This window comes from Centropristis striata, chromosome 9 (assembly GCF_030273125.1).
Source record: "Centropristis striata isolate RG_2023a ecotype Rhode Island chromosome 9, C.striata_1.0, whole genome shotgun sequence".
NCBI lineage: Eukaryota > Metazoa > Chordata > Actinopteri > Perciformes > Serranidae > Centropristis > Centropristis striata.
Window position 1 is genome coordinate 10,431,654 of NC_081525.1, and position 18,176 is coordinate 10,449,829.

The window sequence follows — 18,176 nt, forward strand, 5'->3', positions numbered from 1 at the left end:
TAAACTCAAGAATGAACTGATAAGATTTTGGTGGTCAAAGGTCAAGGTCACTGTGACCTCACGTCCGTCCCATTCTTGTGAACACAATATCTGAGGAACATCTTGAGGGAATTTCTTCAAATTTGGCACAAACGTCCACTTGGACTCAAGGATGAACTGTTTAGAATTTGGTGGTCAAAGGTCAAAGGTCAAGGTCACTGTGACCTCACAAACACGTTTTTTTTTTTAACCATAACTCAAGAATTTATACGCTAATTATGACAAGATTTTACACAAATGTCTAATAGGATAAAATGATGAAGTGATGACATTTTATATCCAAAAGGTCAAAGGTCAACTTCACTGTGACATCATAATGTTCTGCAAAAACACTTTTTTGGCCATTATTTACTGGAATGAGAGAGTAATACGGGTAATTTGGTCATTTTTGAAACAAAGTGAAGTTGTGGTATAAAACCTGAGACTACAGTTAGAAGTGTCCTGATATAAACTGAGGCCACAGTTAGCAGTGTGCTGATATTTATACAGACTGAAGCTACAGTTAGCAATGTTCTGATAGTTATACAAACTGAGGCTACAGTTAGCAGTGTTCTGATATTTATATAAACTGAGGCTACAGTTTAGCCTGGGTATACCCAGACTGCCTTGCGCGCTCGAATTTAATTTCGAACCTCCAGGCAGTCTGGAAACTAGGCGAGTTTCTTAGCCCTGTTTTAGGGATCCAATCACAGAGCGGGGAGGGACGGCAAGACGAAGACGCGTACTTCTCGGCACTTGGAAGCTTGTAGTTTTCCGGATCCAACATGGCTGCAGCAGACGCGAAACTCTCTTTAGCTGTAGATGGTGTTTTAAATAGTTTAGAGCGAAAGTTGAAAGGCGAAAGGTCTCTCGGCGGCTCCGCTGAGATCACCGGCGTTATGGTAGCGGGGCTATTAGCGTCGCTAGTGGCTATTAGCGTCGTTAGTGGCTATTAGCGTCGTTAGTGGCTAATAGCTAATAGCCGCTAATAGCTAATAGCCGCTAACGGCTAATAGCCTCGCTACCGCGGACAGCGGAGCCGCCGAGAGGCCGGCAGCAGCTTGTTTATTGCCCATAAAATCAGTGGATGTGTAGCTGAATGACATGAGGGGGAATAAAGCGTGAAAATAAATAATCTTGCAGAAAGCGAGAACTGGAGAAGCAAAGCAGCAGCAACACTCTCTCACAGACACACACACAACAAACATCCATTTCTGTAGCTCTACTACGTCATCTGGTATAACTGATCTGATTGGCTAAGAGCTACCTACAGACGCTTTTGATAGACATTCTAAGCGTCCAATAAACGACTCCGGAGGATCGTAAACCACACCTCCTCTCGGAAAAATACATTGCTCGTTGCCAGACTAGCCCTCATTTGAGAATAGTCTGGTGTTAGCCAGACTAGCTACAGTTAGCAGTGTGCTGATATTTATACAGACTGAAGCTACAGTTAGTAGTGTTCTGATATAGATCAGTATAGATCTATATAGATCTATAGATATATAGATCAGTGGTTCGATTCCCGGCTCCTCCAGTCCGCATGTCGAAGTGTCCTTGGGCAAGATACTGAACCCCAAAGTGTGAATGTGTGTGAATGCGTAGTTCCTTACTGATGTGCAGGATGGCACCTTGCATGGTAGCCATCACTGCCATCAGTGTATGAATGTGTGTGAATGGGTGAATGTAGCATGCATTGTACAGCGATTTGAGTGGTCGGAAGACTAGAAAGGCGCTATAAGTGCAGTCCATTTACCATTTAATGCACAAACAAAAGTGTACGAAGACAACCAAGGCACTATTGCACTTGCCAAAAACCCTGTGAATAGGCAAAGGTGTAAGCACATAGACATCAAGTATCATTTCATAAGGGACATTGTAAACAGTGGCAAAATACATCTGGAATATTGTCCTACCTATTAAAAATGTGTTCCCAGGAAACCCATCGAGTTAAAGACCATGGGGGTGTTAAGCAATGTAAAAGAAAGCGCCTTTACTGATGTGTTATAGGCAGTACTTTTATTTTGAAGGATGTTTCTACCTAGTGTGATGTGCAGTGATGCCGGTAACGCGTTAATTAGTAACGCGTTACTCTAATATGACCACTTTTTTCAGTAACGAGTAATCTAACGCGTTACTATTTCCAAACCAGTAATCAGATTAAAGTTACTTATCCAAGTCACTGTGTGCGTTACTATTTTTTGTCATTTTCCTTAGTAAAACGATATATTTGCTTTCTTCTTGCAACTCGGGGAGCAACGTCGATCGGCGGTTTTGCAATCTATTTTGCGGGTAAAAATGGGTTTGGGTGGGTGGATAAAATTGGGCTGTTTTCGGATCAGTTCTGCGGGTTTTTGAAGCCGAAACACGGGCACTTCAGATCCTTTTTCTGCGACCCTCTGTTCAGCAGGCAGCAGTCTCACTCACTCATTCACTCACACACACACTGCAGCTCTGGCTGACGTGCCCCCTAAACTCACAACACACACTCCCACTACCTTCAGGCTACGTTAAGTCAATCAGTAAGGATGACTATATGGCGCTTTATATCCAACACAATCATCATCTAGTCTGTCCTTAGCCTACAAAATAAAGTTTGAGAAATGTCTGCATGGAGCACAGCTGCTTACAGGTGTGCAGCTGACAGGTGTGCAGCTTACAGTGACAGTTTCCTCATCGCTACCTGAGCCACCATCCGATCCTCCTCCTTCAGTTTTTGCCCGTACGCGCCCGGTATCTCATCTCTTTCTCTCTTGTGATTCACACAGCACAGCTGGACAAAGTGGTCTATAACTGCCGTTTATATGCAGCAGTCAATATGATCGCTATTGGCAGTCCGGGGTATAAATGCTCAGAGTTTGTTTCATTTTAATATATTATTATATATAAGTTGTAAGCTTCAGAAACCATCAAACACATATATTTAGGAAAAGTCGCCGACTGAGAGACATGTAGTTTTAATGTAAACAAAGTTATTTATAAAAGAAAAACCCAAACGGTCTGTGAGACTGTCTTGGCCGTCTTTATTTTATTTTTTATTTAAAAAAGAGTATTTGTTTTTAAGTGAAGTCAAGAAAGACTGTCTTTATTTTATTTTTTATAAAAACAATTTTAATTTTTTCAAAACAAAAAATTTTTTTTCAGGAAATTGTTTTTAAGTTTGTACGTTACTGTTAAAATGCACTTCCAATAAAATGAGTATTGGCAATTTAAAACTGGTTGTCATTTTTATGTTGAGGCGGCGAGGGGTTGTTGTCGGCAGCTGCTGAATGTAACTAATAAAGTAACTTGTAATCTAACTTAGTTACTTTTAAAATCAAGTAATCAGTAAAGTAACTAAGTTACTTTTTAAAGGAGTAATCAGTAATCAGTAATCGGATTACTTTTTCAAGGTAACTGTGGCAACACTGGTGATGTGTGATACTAACCCCGGGAAAATTGTAACCTGTTGTGTTCGGGAAAATAAAGCAATGGTCGAACCTGTCACAATGTGGATTGAGTATCGTTAACAACTACTACTAAGTATTAATGCAACTACTACTGTATTTCAACTACAGCTACTTCGAAATTCTTCAGCTGCCTTTGGAACTACGGGTTCAAATACTCAATGTTCAGACTACTAGTAATATTAACTTGTACTAGTACTTTACTAGTAGTAATAACTACAATTTAAATTAATTTAAATTAAATATCTTTCTTTTTGCGTGAATTAAGCACACATATCAGCACAACTTTGCAATATTAATTAAGAATTTAGGATATTAAAAGCTTATTACATGTTTTTTTGGCTGCACTATGAGTTCAGCAATGCAATGATAACATTTCCACACTGAATCAAAGAGGTGCGGGAGGAACACACCTTTCCTGACTTTTGCGGTCCCCACTTTACCTGCCCATCCCCCACTCGCCCGGTCACGGAGTTTGAGGCCAGGTGCTGACCGTCATTAAGGAACACGCAGCAGCACAGACAGACGGTGACGACGGATGAAGAAAGGAGAAGAAATGAAAACCAAGTAAGTGACTTGCATGAAATTAACTGTTTAAGTAACTTAATTAATAATTAGGCTAAGCACTGTGGCTAACGTGTTTGCAGCCAAAAGCTCTTTTTTATATTTTATATTAGCATGGTTTGCTAATGCTAACGTGACCTAGCTTGTCACCAGCGAGTGTTGGACAATATTGTTCACAAACTGTACAGTTTTAACTGGTATTTCAGCATTTTTCCGGTTATGGACTGAATTTTTGCTGCTTACTTTTACCTGTCTGGCCTCAGATACTGTATTACTGTAATATTCAGGGGGTCTGGGGGGAGTGCGGAATAAGTTCTTAATTTAACTACAGGCCTAAAGGTTTTATACACCTAAACAAGCAGCAGTTGTAGTTAGAACATAGGTTTTTTTTTGGTTTTTTTTAAATCTTAATATTAAATTAATTTAAATTAAATATCTTTCTTTTGCCTGAAGTAAGCACACACATCAGCACAACTTTGCAATATTAATTAAGAATTTAGGATATTAAAAGCTTATTACATTTTTTTTTGGCTGCACTATGAGTTCAGCAATGCAATGATAACATTTCCACACTGAATCAAAGAGGTGCGGGAGGAACACACCTTTCCTGACTTTTGCGGTCCCCACTTTACCTATGCCTGCCCATCCCCCACTCGCCAGGTCACGGAGTTTGAGGCCAGGTGCTGACCGTCAGTAGGAATAGCAGCAGCAGCACAGAGTGCAGCACAGACAGACGGTGACGATGAAGAAAGGAGAAGAAATGAAAACCAAGTAAGTGACTTGCATGAAATTAACTGTTTAAGTAACTTAATTAATAATTAGGCTAAGCACTGTGGCTAACGTGTTTGCAGCCAAAAGCTCTTTTTTATATTTTATATTAGCATGGTTTGCTAATGCTAACGTGACCTAGCTTGTCACCAGCGAGTGTTGGACAATATTGTTCACAAACTGTACAGTTTTAACTGGTATTTCAGCATTTTTCCAGTTATGGACTGAATTTTTGCTGTTTAAATTTACCTGTCTGGCCTCAGATACTGTATTACTGTAATATTGAGGGGGTCTGGGGGGAGTGCGGAATAAGTTCTTAATTTAACTACAGGCCTAAAGGTTTTATACACCTAAACAAGCAGCAGTTGTAGTTAGAACATAGGGTTTTTTTTTTTTTTTTTTTAAATCTTAATATTAAGAAAATAATTGTTAATTACTCTTCCCATTCTTCTCAGTGTGTTTACATGCACTTTAGTAACCAGGTTACTGTAAATCCGTGTTTACATGCTACAGTAACAGATTTCTCTTTTGGAATGTTTTTTTATTATGATTATTATTATAATTATTAGTGATATAAGACGCTGCAGCTTCCTAACCTCTTTTTATCGGGCCGTCGGGGGTGTGTCTGTGTCGGGGCAGCGGGACAGCGCAGTGACACAGACAGCGGAGATTTTCCTCACAGCGCGAAAAGTGTCTGAATGTAACAAACAGTCAAATGTTCAGCGGTGGAAACTGACTTATTCAGACTTCTACAGGCTGCTTTGTGTTAGTTTAAGTTTCTGTCGGACTTTGGCTGCAGTTATTTTAAATCCGAGGATGCATCGCTCCGTGTAAAGATCTTTGCTGTCTGTCTGTTGCTCTGCACATGCTCACATGTAAGAAGCAGGTTAGAAACCTGGTTACCTGAACATATGGCAGAGAGATCAGAGTTCTCCAGGAGAGATCTACCTGTGGGAATCAGGTCTCTATAATCCACTATCCTGCCTACAGAAACCAGGCTTCTTGTTGATAGTTCATAACAGTAAAGAAATCAGCTGACTGGAGAAAGCCACTGTAACCTGGTTAATTAAGTGCAGGTAAACACACTGATAAGAGCTTCATGAACTTAATTCAAGATAGTTTATCATCTCTATAACAAGTTTTTAAGTCGGGGGATTTTTTCTCTCAATAGGTTTAAGCATGGACTTGATTTCCTTTATCTCCACAAGCTGTAAACATGATGAAGTTTTATTGACTAACATATAACCAGGTGAACTGTAGAGCAGCTGGTCACCCCTCAAATAATAGATATTTTCATTAAAAGTTTAAAAATGATGCATTTCTAGGTATACAGATGTACATCAACTGTTTTGTGTTGAACCTCCTGCAGACAGAGAGCAAGATCCACCAGGCAGAAGGCACGCTTACAGCGCCTGAGGGAGCATCACAATAAATGCTTATCCAAGCATATGGAATACGTAAAGCACCAAACAAAGGTAATGATGATGGGGCTCTGATTTTCAAATGTGATACAATATTCATACAAACATTCAAAAATTTGATTTTATACAAAGACTCTGACCTGTCTTTTCAGTGGGGCCTCTTACACATTATGTTTTAGTTTTTAATAAAGAGAAGATGTGTGTAGGAGTGTAGTGCTCTGGCTCTTCAGCTCTGTGTGAAGCTCATGTTCTGGAGACATTGTAATACATGTGTCCTCTGTCTATGTTGTTTAGCCCTCAGGCAGTCCAAACGAAGAGGGGGACACCTCATCACTATCAGAACTTCCATCTGAGCTACTTACAGCTTCCAAGACTTTGGTAAGTGTCAAACAAGTAGTGATTTTAGCTTGTTCCATATGACAGGCCTCCTGATAGTTTACTTCACCCTGGCTTTTATGGCTGTTATGTTATAAATGTATATAAATCTTTTTTCCTAAATTCTATATACCTTGCTTCCTTGACCTGAAAAACTGTGATGGAAGCACACCATGTTTACATCATGTGAGAAATACAGCAAAATTCAGCTCAATATTATGACAACTTCTTATGTTTTCTATTAAACTTATGATACATTTTCATACAAAACTTGTTAAATCATCCATGCAAGTTATAGGTGCAATTATCAGTGCAACAATTGCAGTGGCACATCAAAAATATCTTACCTGCATTTCTACTAGCATATTAGCAGTGTAGCTTGGATAAATCAAAAAGATTGTATGATAGCATGTTGACTGTCAGCAGGTACACAGACCTGAACTGTTTCTCTATGGAAGAATTATCCTATCTTTATTCAAGAGCGTAGATTTTCAGTTTGAGAGCATAATTTGTCTTTCTCATGCTCAGATTTGTTCTCCTCATGCTCACATTTTGCGCTCGCACTCAGATTTCTGCTGCTTTCTTTCAAAATGTATGCGTGCACTTAAAAATCACATGCTTGTGCTCACATTTCTTCTGCTTGGACACAAACATTTCGCTCGCACTCAAATATGTCCTGTGCTCGCTCAAATCTAAAGTCTACGCGCTCAGATCTCAACTCTGCGCTCTCAAAACTTTTGTGCTCGGACTCAGAACACGCACGTCCTCTCAGGTTGAGGTGTCTGCTCAGATTGAACGATGTCCCGCCCTGCGCTTAAACTAGCGTGTTTCACCAGCCAATAGGGAGACAGCTAGATTGTGACCCCGTCTTAGGTGCGTTCCCTCGGCTTTTTGAGCGCTCCGTCGGGGCGGGTATATGGTCTGTTTGTAAAACTGCTTCTCTCTTAAAATACACCAATTGACCATATTAGCCAGCTATTTGAATCGTCACCTATTTAAGACGCAGCATATTTATGTAGAATTAATCTTAAGTAGTCCTAAAAAGAGTTATCGTAGTTTAGATTATATATATATATATATTTTAATTATTATTTATATATATATATTTATTGTTTTTTATTTTTCACCTGTTCAGTGGTGTCACAATAGTCCAGTGGTGAAGGACGCTACCATCTGTTGCATTTTAAACCATGGGACGCCGGTTCGCATCCCGTCCGCTGCACACCTGCTGCATGTCTTATTATGATTTACATTTTTAATTGATAAATTAATGTAACAGTAATACAATCCGTGTAACCAGCTGCTTCTCTTATTGAAACGTTTAACAAGAGATGATGGGTAAATAGACTTGGCTACGTGATTTAAAAAAGTATAATGAAAAATACGCTATGATGATGATAATGATTTGAGGATAACATTTGTGCGTGTAATGCAGTGTATCACCGTCCTATTTACGCGGTCAAAGCCAGGGAGCGCGTAATTAGGCTAATGTTGGTAATACTTTCACTTTCACAAGAAGAAGACTTTGAGCAGGATTCGGAGCGCGGCAGCGAATGAATGGGAGACAGATGGATGGCCAAAGACCTCAAGTAAGTTCATTGCTAGGCCTAAATATTGCTACAACTCAAAACACATCGATCATATACAGTAGTTTCAATAACAGTACAGTAATCATTTTGACACTCGTACTTATCAACATATATAGCGGGCCTTCATTGTAACATGTACAACGAAAGTACAATAATTGGCAACGTATGATGTACCAGCGGCAGGTCGGCACACATAATGATGCGCGAGCTGAAGGGAATCCCCGCTGACGTCACTTCATTCATAATGAGTTGCTGTCCCTAGTGCCGACAAAGGCCCGCTATATATGTTGATAAGTACGAGTGTTTTGAGTTGTAGCAACATTTAGCAATGAACTTACTTGAGGTCTTTAGCCATCCATCTGTCTCCCATTCATTCGCTGCCGCGCTCCGAATCCTGCTCAAAGTCTTCTTCTTGTGAAAGTGAAAGTATTACCAACATTAGCCTAATTACGCGCTCCCTGGCTTTGACCGCGTAAATAGGACGGTGATACACTGCATTACACGCACAAATGTTATCCTCAAATCATTATCATCATCATAGTGTATTTTTCATTATACCTTTTTAATCACGTAGCCAAGTCTATTTACCCATCATCTCTTGTTAAACGTTTCAATAAGAGAAGCAGCTGGTTACACGGATTGTATTACTGTTACATTAATTTATCAATTAAAAATGTAAATCATAATAAGACATGCAGCAAGAGTGCAGCAGACGGGATGCGAACCGGCGTCCCATGGTTTAAAATGCAACAGATGGTAGCGTCCTTCACCACTGGACTATCGTGACACCACTGCACAGGTGAAAAATAAAAAACTATAAATATATAAATATATATATAAATAATAATTAAAATATATATATATAATCTAAACTACGATAACTCTTTTTAGGACTACTTAAGATTAATTCTACATAAATATGCTGCGTCTTAAATAGGTGACGATTCAAATAGCTGGCTAATATGGTCAATTGGTGTATTTTAAGAGAGAAGCAGTTTTACAAACAGACCATATACCCGCCCCGACGGAGCACTCAAAAAGCCGAGGGAACGCACCTAAGACGGGCCATAATCTAGCTGTCTCCCTATTGGCTGGTGAAACACGCTAGTTTAAGCGCAGGGCGGGACATCGTTCAATCTGAGCAGACACCTCAACCTGAGAGGACGTGCGTGTTCTGAGTCCGAGCACAAAAGTTTTGAGAGCGCAGAGTTGAGATCTGAGCGCGTAGACTTTAGATTTGAGCGAGCACAGGACATATTTGAGTGCAAAAGAAATGTTTGTGTCCAAGAAGAAGAAATGTGAGCACAAGCATGTGATTTTTAAGTGCACGCACACATTTTGAAAGAAAGCAGCAGAAATCTGAGTGCGAGCGCAAAATGTGAGCATGAGGAGAACAAATCTGAGCATGAGAAAGACAAATTATGCTCTCAAACTGAAAATCTACGCTCTTGAATAAAGATAGGATAATTCTTCCATATTTCTCCAACATGGCCACATTTTCAGCTTCATATATCCAATGCTAACTTTTTCATTATTTTGATACACATATATCATACATATCAACACTGTATGTTCTTTAACTGTTCATGAACCTCATGTTCTGGAGACATGGTAATACATGTGTCCTCTGTCTATGTTGTTTAGCCCTCAGGAAGTCCAAACGAAGAGGGGGACACCTCATCACTATCAGAACTTCCATCTGAGCTACTTACAGCTTCCAAGACTTTGGTAAGTGTCAAACAAGTAGTGATTTTAGCTTGTTCCATATGACAGGCCTCCTGATAGTTTACTTCACCCTGGCTTTTATGGCTGTTATGTTATAAATGTATATAAATCTTTTTTCCTAAATTCTATATACCTTGCTTCCTTGACCTGAAAAACTGTGATGGAAGCACACCATGTTTACATCATGTGAGAAATACAGCAAAATTCAGCTCAATATTATGACAACTTCTTATGTTTTCTATTAAACTTATGATACATTTTCATACAAAACTTGTTAAATCATCCATGCAAGTTATAGGTGCAATTATCAGTGCAACAATTGCAGTGGCACATCAAAAATATCTTACCTGCATTTCTACTAGCATATTAGCAGTGTAGCTTGGATAAATCAAAAAGATTGTATGATAGCATGTTGACTGTCAGCAGGTACACAGACCTGAACTGTTTCTCCAACATGGCCACATTTTCAGCTTCATATATCCAATGCTAACTTTTTCATTATTTTGATACACATATATCATACATAACAACACTGTATGTTCTTTAACTGTTCATGAACCTCATGTTCTGGAGACATGGTAATACATGTGTCCTCTGTCTATGTTGTTTAGCCCTCAGGAAGTCCAAACGAAGAGGGGGACACCTCATCACTATCAGAACTTTCATCTGGGCTATTTGCACCTTACAATAGTTTGGTAAGTGTTAAACAAGCACTTTTAGCTTGTTCCATATGACAGGCCTCCTTATAGTTTACTTCACTCTGTTATTGTTACTAACCAGTTACAATGCAAGTATCCTCCCAGGTAATTAGAAATGACTAGTGAGTGTGCAGCTACAGCGAGATTGCACTGTGTTCAAGACAAAATAATTCATTAGTTGTTGTGTGCAAGCTGTAGGCTATTACCAAAACTAAAACTACATGTGGCAAACACTGTCTACCCATGTCCAGCCCCTCACAGTTTACTTTGCTATTGTTACCAATATGAAAATCTACTGCATTTGGAACTATAAGCAGGTATCTACTCTTGATATCTGCTTGTCTGCAGCTCCTTAGCTTTTTCATAATGTGCAGGTTTGTGTCAGAGTGAGTTAAGCTGTCATTGTTCCAACACACAGAAAAACCAACATGGTCCCAACCATACATTCACTGCTGTGTTGTTATCATGTACCTTTACTCCACACCACAAGGGTTCATAAGCACGGGCTGTTCTTAAAACATGAGCAAGCAGGGAATGATTTTGCATTGTAGGAAATAAGTCTTCTTTAGACAAATGCTCTGGAAGTTACAGATTGTGTTTCATATCCTTTTCAATGTATTACATTAACTTCTGCTAGTGCTTTATATTGTTTTTTTTTCCCCCCATAGGAAATAAGCCCAGATTCTGAGCGCAACACAGAAACATGCAGCCATGGAAGTTCACACTCTGGTGTTGGTGATGACCCAGATGTACCACCCCTGAGAAGAACTGACAGCATATTTGTAAGTTTGCATAATGAAAACTAGCGGGACTTAACTTTTACAAGAGAAATAAACATAAAGGATAATTCTGGTAATTTTCTATATTTTTCTTCTTGTCAACAAATCTCATGTTTGGATCCAAACCAACAATGAACTGATCTACTAACAAGTATTGTGTGTGTATCCAGCCTGATATATCTTATTCCTCTGTGCCGTAGACCTCCGTTGTCCAAAAACTACTAAAAACACATTGAGATTTGTTGACAAGAAGAAAAATTTGGAAAATTGCCAGCCAAATCCTTTAACATTCATTCCAAATAATCCTTTGGTAAATAAAATAGTCAGTGGAGTTTACCTCCATGGCCCTCTATTAACCTTGTAGCTGTTAACACAACTCTGACAGTGCATGTCATAGCCTTACCCTAACTCTAACCCTGTATGGCACACAAAGGTTGATTGTCAGGTTCAGTTGCCCAAGTTTTAAGGGGGTCTCATAGACAATGTAAGATTTTCATACCTGGCTAATGTTTCTTGCAGATAATTTAGCTAAAAGCGTCTTGTATATTTCATTTCCAGCTTACCAAAGAAGACCTGGAATCGATCTCCAAGGTGTCTAATGGATCAGAAGCCTCTATGAGCTGCGTTGAAAGCAGTGGTGATGAGTATATTCCGTCAAAAGCCTCAACACATGGAAGCAGTTCAGAGGGATCTTACGATCTTACGAGCAAGGTTCCATTGGTGAAACTGAAGAAACAGAAGACGTCACAGAGGACTTATAGAAGAAAGACATTGCCCAGTACTTCTGCAGATAAAGATAATAGGAGAGCAGAAAGTGAAAACTCTAAGACCAAACCAAACCTGGGAAATGTGTCAGTTATGAAGCTGCAAAAAAAGAAAGGTGGTGCCAGAGTTTACAGTAAAAAACATTATTGTCTGTACTGTCCCATGCACTTCCATAAAATGGCGAGGCACTTAATACACAAACACAGCAATGAAACAGCTGTAGCGAAAGCAATCAGTTTTCCTTTGAACTCAAAGGAACGAAAATTGCATTTTGACCTCATTAGAAACAAAGGAAACCGTGCTCATAATAACGAGGTCCTAAAAGCTGGTAGTGGAACACTGATCCCAAGTCAGCAAACTGGGAAACCAGTGGAAGCAAGTGACTACATGCACTGCATAAACTGTGAGGCTTTGCTTAAAAGAAAATCATTATGGAGGCACATGTCCAGGTGCAGGCTTTCACGAAAATGCAGCACAACAAAGCCAGGCAAAAGTCGGATCCAGTCACTCTGTGCCTACGCACAGCCCGTCCCAGATGGTGTTAGCAGAAAAGTTTGGGAGCTGGTAAATGCTATGCACCAAGATGAAGTCACAAACATCATCAGAGAGGAGAAAAGCATTTTGAGACTTGGAGAACATTTGTATGCAAAGCATGGACATGACAAGAACAAACATGAGTACATTAGACAAAAAATGAGAGAAATAGGAAGACTGATTCGGCACTCAAGGAAAGCTGGCAGACTGAAACAAATTGAGGACTTCTATGTACCTTCCAACTTCAACTTTGTGGTCGAAGCAGTAAAGGACGTGGCTGGCTTTGACGAAGACAAAAACATCTACAAAACTCCATCCTTGGCTCTAAAACTGGGTCATAGTCTCAAGAAGATTGCAGATATTCTTGAGTGTGAAGCGCAGATGGCAGAGTCTGACAATGAGGAATTTCTTAAGAATCTGGAGAGGAGCCGGGGTCTCTATGAGAAGAAATGGGATGTGTGTGTGTCATCACGTGCCCTACAAACTCTAAGAGAGAGTAAATGGAACTCTCCTCAGCTCCTCCCTTTCACTGAGGATGTAAAGAACATGCACATGCATATTGATAAGTGCAGACAAGAATACCAAAGCAGACTTCAGAATGATCCAAATAAGAAGAACTGGTCCAAGCTGGCCAGTTTGACTCTTTGTGAGTTGATCCTGTTTAACCGTAGAAGAGAGGGTGAGGTGTCAAAGATGCCGCTTAGTGCATTCACCCTAAGAGACACTTCAGGAGTCCATTCAGATTTGGCACTAGGACTTTCAGAGTTGGAGCAAAAGCTTTGCCAGCATTTTCAGCGCATTGAAATTAGAGGGAAAAGAAACAGGAAAGTTCCTATCCTTCTAACGCCAGACATGCTCTCCTCAATGGAACTCTTGGTTTCACATCGGCGGGCCTGCGGTGTGCCTGATGAAAATCCCTTTTTCTTCTCCAGACCTGAAGCAGAGACTCACTTAAGGGGATCGGATGCCATCAGACAGATTGCAAGGGAATGTGGGGCCAAGCATCCTGAAACTCTGTCCTCAACCAAGCTGCGAAAGCACGTAGCCACACTGTCCACAGTCCTAAACCTGAAAGATAATGAGATGGACATACTTGCAAATTTTCTTGGCCATGACATCCAGGTCCATAGACAGTACTATAGACTACCTGAAGGAACGCTGGAGTTGGCTAAAGTCAGCAAAGTGCTGATTGCCCTAGAACAAGGCCGACTGTCAGACTTCAAGGGAATGAGCCTGGACCAAATCCAAATTGATCCCAGTGGTAAAGGAAATACATATATATATATATATATTTATTTCAGAGTAAATGTTTTTTTCATGTCATATTTGGTTTTATTATTCCTGCTTTTCAGAGGAAGTGCCAGAAGAAAGTGATCTCTCAGACACAGAGGCAGACTCCTCTTTCTGCTCTCTGTCATCAGGTGGGTTCCACGTTTAACTGTTCTTACCTTCCAACACAATAGACATTGCTTAGTGTGGAGGCTGAGTGAGCGTTGATATCAACCATGTGCCAATTTATTAACTTCATTGTCTTTTTTTTTTTTTGTCAAAGGATCCTCAAGATCTAAGAGAGGACAGACAACCACTGATGAGTTTGGTGATGACATTGGAGCCATAGGTATTCCACAGACTAACTAGACACTACCCTTTCCATTCTTTCCTTGTTTTTATAAACACTGAGGAATTAAAAAGATAATGATTTATTATTATATATTTGTTATTTTAACAGCATCCTCATCACCAATCATCAAGAGAAGAAAGGAAACTGAGTCTGACAGTGATGACCCTAAAACAGGTATTTCACACACTAAATGCACTCCTTGGTATTTGTTAGTTACCTGCTTTTACAAAAAGGGTGGAATTAAAAGAATAATGTGCTAGCGTTCTTATGTTCTACCAAATGTACACCAACTGCTTTTGAATTGAATAAATACAGTACTTTATTGAAATTAGGCTGTCAAACAGAAATCTGTGGGTGGAGCCAGTCACCTGGGCTCTACCTCAGCTGGCTGGAGTCTCTAAACTAAACTAAATGGTAGAGCTGCTGCATGAAGTAGCAAATCAGCTTCAGGCTAATCTAACATCTTCCAGTATAAATTCATATATTACTGATTTTTACAGATTTTACCGGTTTCTGGGTCTTTGATCGGGTTTAAGTTATGTGTGGTCACTGTTTCGCGTGTCTGACTGTAGTGAACTGGACTCCATACTTACCAACTACCAAATGTGTGGCGCAGCAGTTTTTAAAATTTTAAAATCAGTTAGGTGCTCCAAGCTCCCCTTTCATCTCATTCCTTCAAGATTTGCTGCTTCATGCAGCAGCTCTGCCAAGCACTCCAAAGACTCCAGCAAACTGAAGTAGAGCCCAGTTGACTGGCTCCACCAACAGAAATTACATTCATTCATTCATTCATTTATTAGGACCATGTACAGTATTACACATAAACGTCTCCGTTTGATGTACTGCACCAAAGTTAGCTTGCAGCTACTTTACATCTGCAGTCCCTTCAATTAAAACACATTACAGTACAATAACAAACAGTACATTACCAGCAAGGATCCTTTCATTTCTCTTCTTGTTTTCATAAAATAACTCTTCTGTTAGCTTCTTTAGTGCTGTATCTCCTTTGGAATATTGGTAATAACAGGTAGCAGTTAGCAGTTGGCAGCTAGCTAGTTGTTTTGATTTGAAAAATATATCCAAAGATGATATTTTCTCTTCTGTTCTTGCTGATCAATGCTATTACCTCTTCTTTAGAATCCTTTCTGAAGATTATTGAAGAGTATTTTGCAAAATGTTCCACTTTTTTTGATCCAAGTTTGAGATGTAATCAGGAGCTCACTCTCAGTGCAGCCACTCCTCCGGAATTTTCAGAATATTCAGCCTAATTTGAATAGGGAGTCAGGTGATTATTTTTTGGTTAATTATAGTGCGATGGTTGATGATTTATAATAGACTGGGTGACAATAGAGGGGTTGGAGTATTTGCAGAATGTTGGTTATAATACACTTACCATGCGCTGTATTGCAATCACCATTTTTCACATTTTTTCCATATTTACTTCTCCTGGTATTCCATAGTGACGATATTTTTTCATTTTATAAACTATTTATTCTTCTGATAGGACCCCAAAGACCCAACCCAGGACAACAGACCCCTGATGAGCCTGGCAGTGTCGAACCTGCTACCACAGGTATCCCACAGACTGATGTCCACATGCCCTGTTTGTCCATTTCCTTTTTCACACAGAACAGCTAAACAGGCACTATTAAAACAAGCTCTGATTGGCAGCTTTCTCACCCTCATATGATGCTTTTATTTCAAAGCCGCATAAATGCTCTAAGTATGTATCACTTTTATCACCTGAGAATGATATTGTGTCTGTACATGGCCCAACAAGATACAGAATTTACTGATTGCCTTTTAGCAATATTAAGAAAACTTAAGAAATGTAAGTCTTGTTATAGATGGCTTTCATTCAAACAGTGAAGGTGTGTTGCCAGTTAGCTGTCAATTTATTGTATTAATATACTTATCTTTCGTTACTTTAACAGGATCCTCAAGATCTAAGGAAAGACAGCAACCTGACAATCGTGACCCTAAAACAGGTATTTCACACACTACATGCAGTTGAATATGTACACACTTCATTTTGTAAAAAAAAAATTCAATACATTGTTTAATAATTGTTTGCTAGTCTACACCCCTGATTGTCTTTTTCTTTTTCTCTGTCTTTCTTCCATAGAAACCTCAAAGAGGAGGAGTTGGTCATTAGCGGAGGTCCACGCTGTGGAAAAGACACTAATGGCCTTCATAGAATCTGGTAAGGTACCAGGAAAGACGGAGTGTGTCACCTGTATTAAGGCTTCACCAGCAGCACTTAAAAAAAGAAGCTGGACAGCGGTAAAGTTCTATGTTAAAAATCGTATCACTGCCATTCAGCGTGAAAGTGCAAGAAGAATTTACTGAAAAACACTTGGCACTTGTTCTTACATGTGTTGACACATGTTATGCTCTTTGCATTTGTTGTAACTGATCATGTTTTGATGATACATGTGTTGCTCTTTGGCATCCAGTATACTCTGAGATGTAGAGCATGTTCTTTCTGGTTCTATCAGTGTTCTTTATTCAGCCCCCTGAGGAGAACTTTTCTCCTGCTTCCTCTGCTTCTCTGAGCTCCTCTGTGCACAATCTGTCCAAATATCACCTGGTTGGTTGCGTCACCACCAGAGTTCAGAGACGAGTTGGTGAGTCAGCTCATTAATACACTGTACTGTGGAGGGAACACATCGCCAGTACAACTGTAAAGTCCATCGATATATCAGATTATGCTGTTTGGCCAAATATGAATAATGCATCTCTGACAGACTGACAGAACCATGAATTGGGAGACCTAAAAGTCTAAGTCACTGCTGAAATCATTGTTGCCCCCTATTGGCATGGAGGGAAACACAGAAGTAGAGCTCTTGTTGTGTTCGCTGGTTGTTCGTGCGCCCCAAAGTTCTGCTTCTCATGAAGTAAAGTTAAAATGGAGGCAGAGTGAGGCTTGTAGGGTGAATGTTTTAAATAAATGCAAAGGCCGTTTTAAATAAAGGTTTTGTGAAAATATGAGCTTAATATGTCTCTCTCTTTTGTGCAGTAGGTCTAGGTATTTCCCCACCAGATGCATTTTGGAAGAAAACATTGTATCTGGTAGTTTAGGTCATCGGATTCAGTAAAAAGTCATAGTGGTTTGTCTCCTCTTTTGTAAAGCAGGTCTGGTGTTTGTCGTACCTGTTGGAGATCAATTGACAAACCAGTATTCAATTTTAAATGATTTTATTTGCAACATGTGTTCAATCATACTAACTGGAGAAAACATCTTCGATGTTGAACCAATATGACTGTTCAGGTGGAGCAGCAAGCCTGATTTCTTAAAGAGGCCAGGTAAATGATCCATCATGTTTATCAACTGTTTAATCATATGTTTGCCCAATAATTATATTTTAGAATCAGAATCTGATCTGTTTTTGAAGAAGAATCTGGCATCTGGTAGTCTAGATTATTAGATTCAGTGTTTATGCAATCTAACATCAAGGTTTCAATCCAACATTAGTTAGTTTAAATGCTTGTCATTAATTGTACAGTGCCTAACAGTGATGTTGATTGTATACCAATACACATAACATGACTGGTCCTCAGGGGGGCAAAAATTCAGGTTTAAAATTTATATGAGAGTTTTCGATGTTTCAAGTCATTTTCGTGTTTACAAAAAATTATAATGAATTTAGTAGTTAAAATCATGTCTCTAGACCCTTCAGAAAGGGTGTATCCCACCAGGCTGCAGCCAGTCATGTGTCCTCACGGTGTGATAAAAACGGGTATGCGTGTGTGTGTGTGTGTGTGTGTGTGTGTGTGTGTGTGTGTGGCATCCTGCAGAGCTGCTTATCTCCATTACTGTTCAACATCTCGGCTGCATCTTTGTCTTTGAACTACAAAACATGCTTGATCTTG

At 39.5% G+C, this 18,176-nt stretch overlaps 2 protein-coding genes across 5 annotated transcripts in view; both read left to right on the forward strand.

Moving 5' to 3' along the window:
* Window positions 1-18,176, forward strand: part of fnbp1l (formin binding protein 1-like) — an 82,109-nt gene that overhangs the window by 31,680 nt on the left and 32,253 nt on the right. The window lies entirely within an intron of this gene.
* Window positions 4,021-17,728, forward strand: LOC131978403 (uncharacterized). Of its 3 annotated transcripts, XM_059342039.1 has the most exons (13): window positions 4,021-4,799; window positions 6,166-6,271; window positions 6,512-6,595; window positions 9,826-9,909; window positions 10,518-10,601; window positions 11,273-11,386; window positions 11,942-13,943; window positions 14,035-14,103; window positions 14,235-14,300; window positions 14,412-14,477; window positions 15,808-15,876; window positions 16,238-16,291; window positions 16,429-17,728. In XM_059342039.1, exons 1-13 carry the CDS (start codon window positions 4,771-4,773, stop codon window positions 16,650-16,652), a joined length of 3,051 nt encoding a protein of 1,016 aa, XP_059198022.1. In that variant the 5' UTR covers window positions 4,021-4,770; the 3' UTR covers window positions 16,653-17,728. The 3 variants fall into 3 exon arrangements, with proteins under 3 accessions (XP_059198022.1, XP_059198023.1, XP_059198024.1); XM_059342040.1 differs by lacking the exon at window positions 9,826-9,909; XM_059342041.1 differs by lacking the exons at window positions 4,021-4,799; window positions 6,166-6,271; window positions 6,512-6,595; window positions 9,826-9,909 and having other exon boundaries at window positions 10,041-10,601; window positions 11,242-11,386.

What these genes read in the sequence shown, in the direction of transcription:
- LOC131978403 (XM_059342039.1), top strand. Translation starts at nt 4,771, where the DNA reads ATGAAGAAAGGAGAAGAAATGAAAACCAA. An exon ending in ACGTAAAGCACCAAACAAAG is followed by an intron (nt 6,272 to 6,511) that starts GTAATGATGATG and finishes TATGTTGTTTAG; the next exon opens with CCCTCAGGCAGTCCAAACGA. An exon ending in TGTCGAACCTGCTACCACAG is followed by an intron (nt 15,877 to 16,237) that starts GTATCCCACAGA and finishes TTACTTTAACAG; the next exon opens with GATCCTCAAGATCTAAGGAA.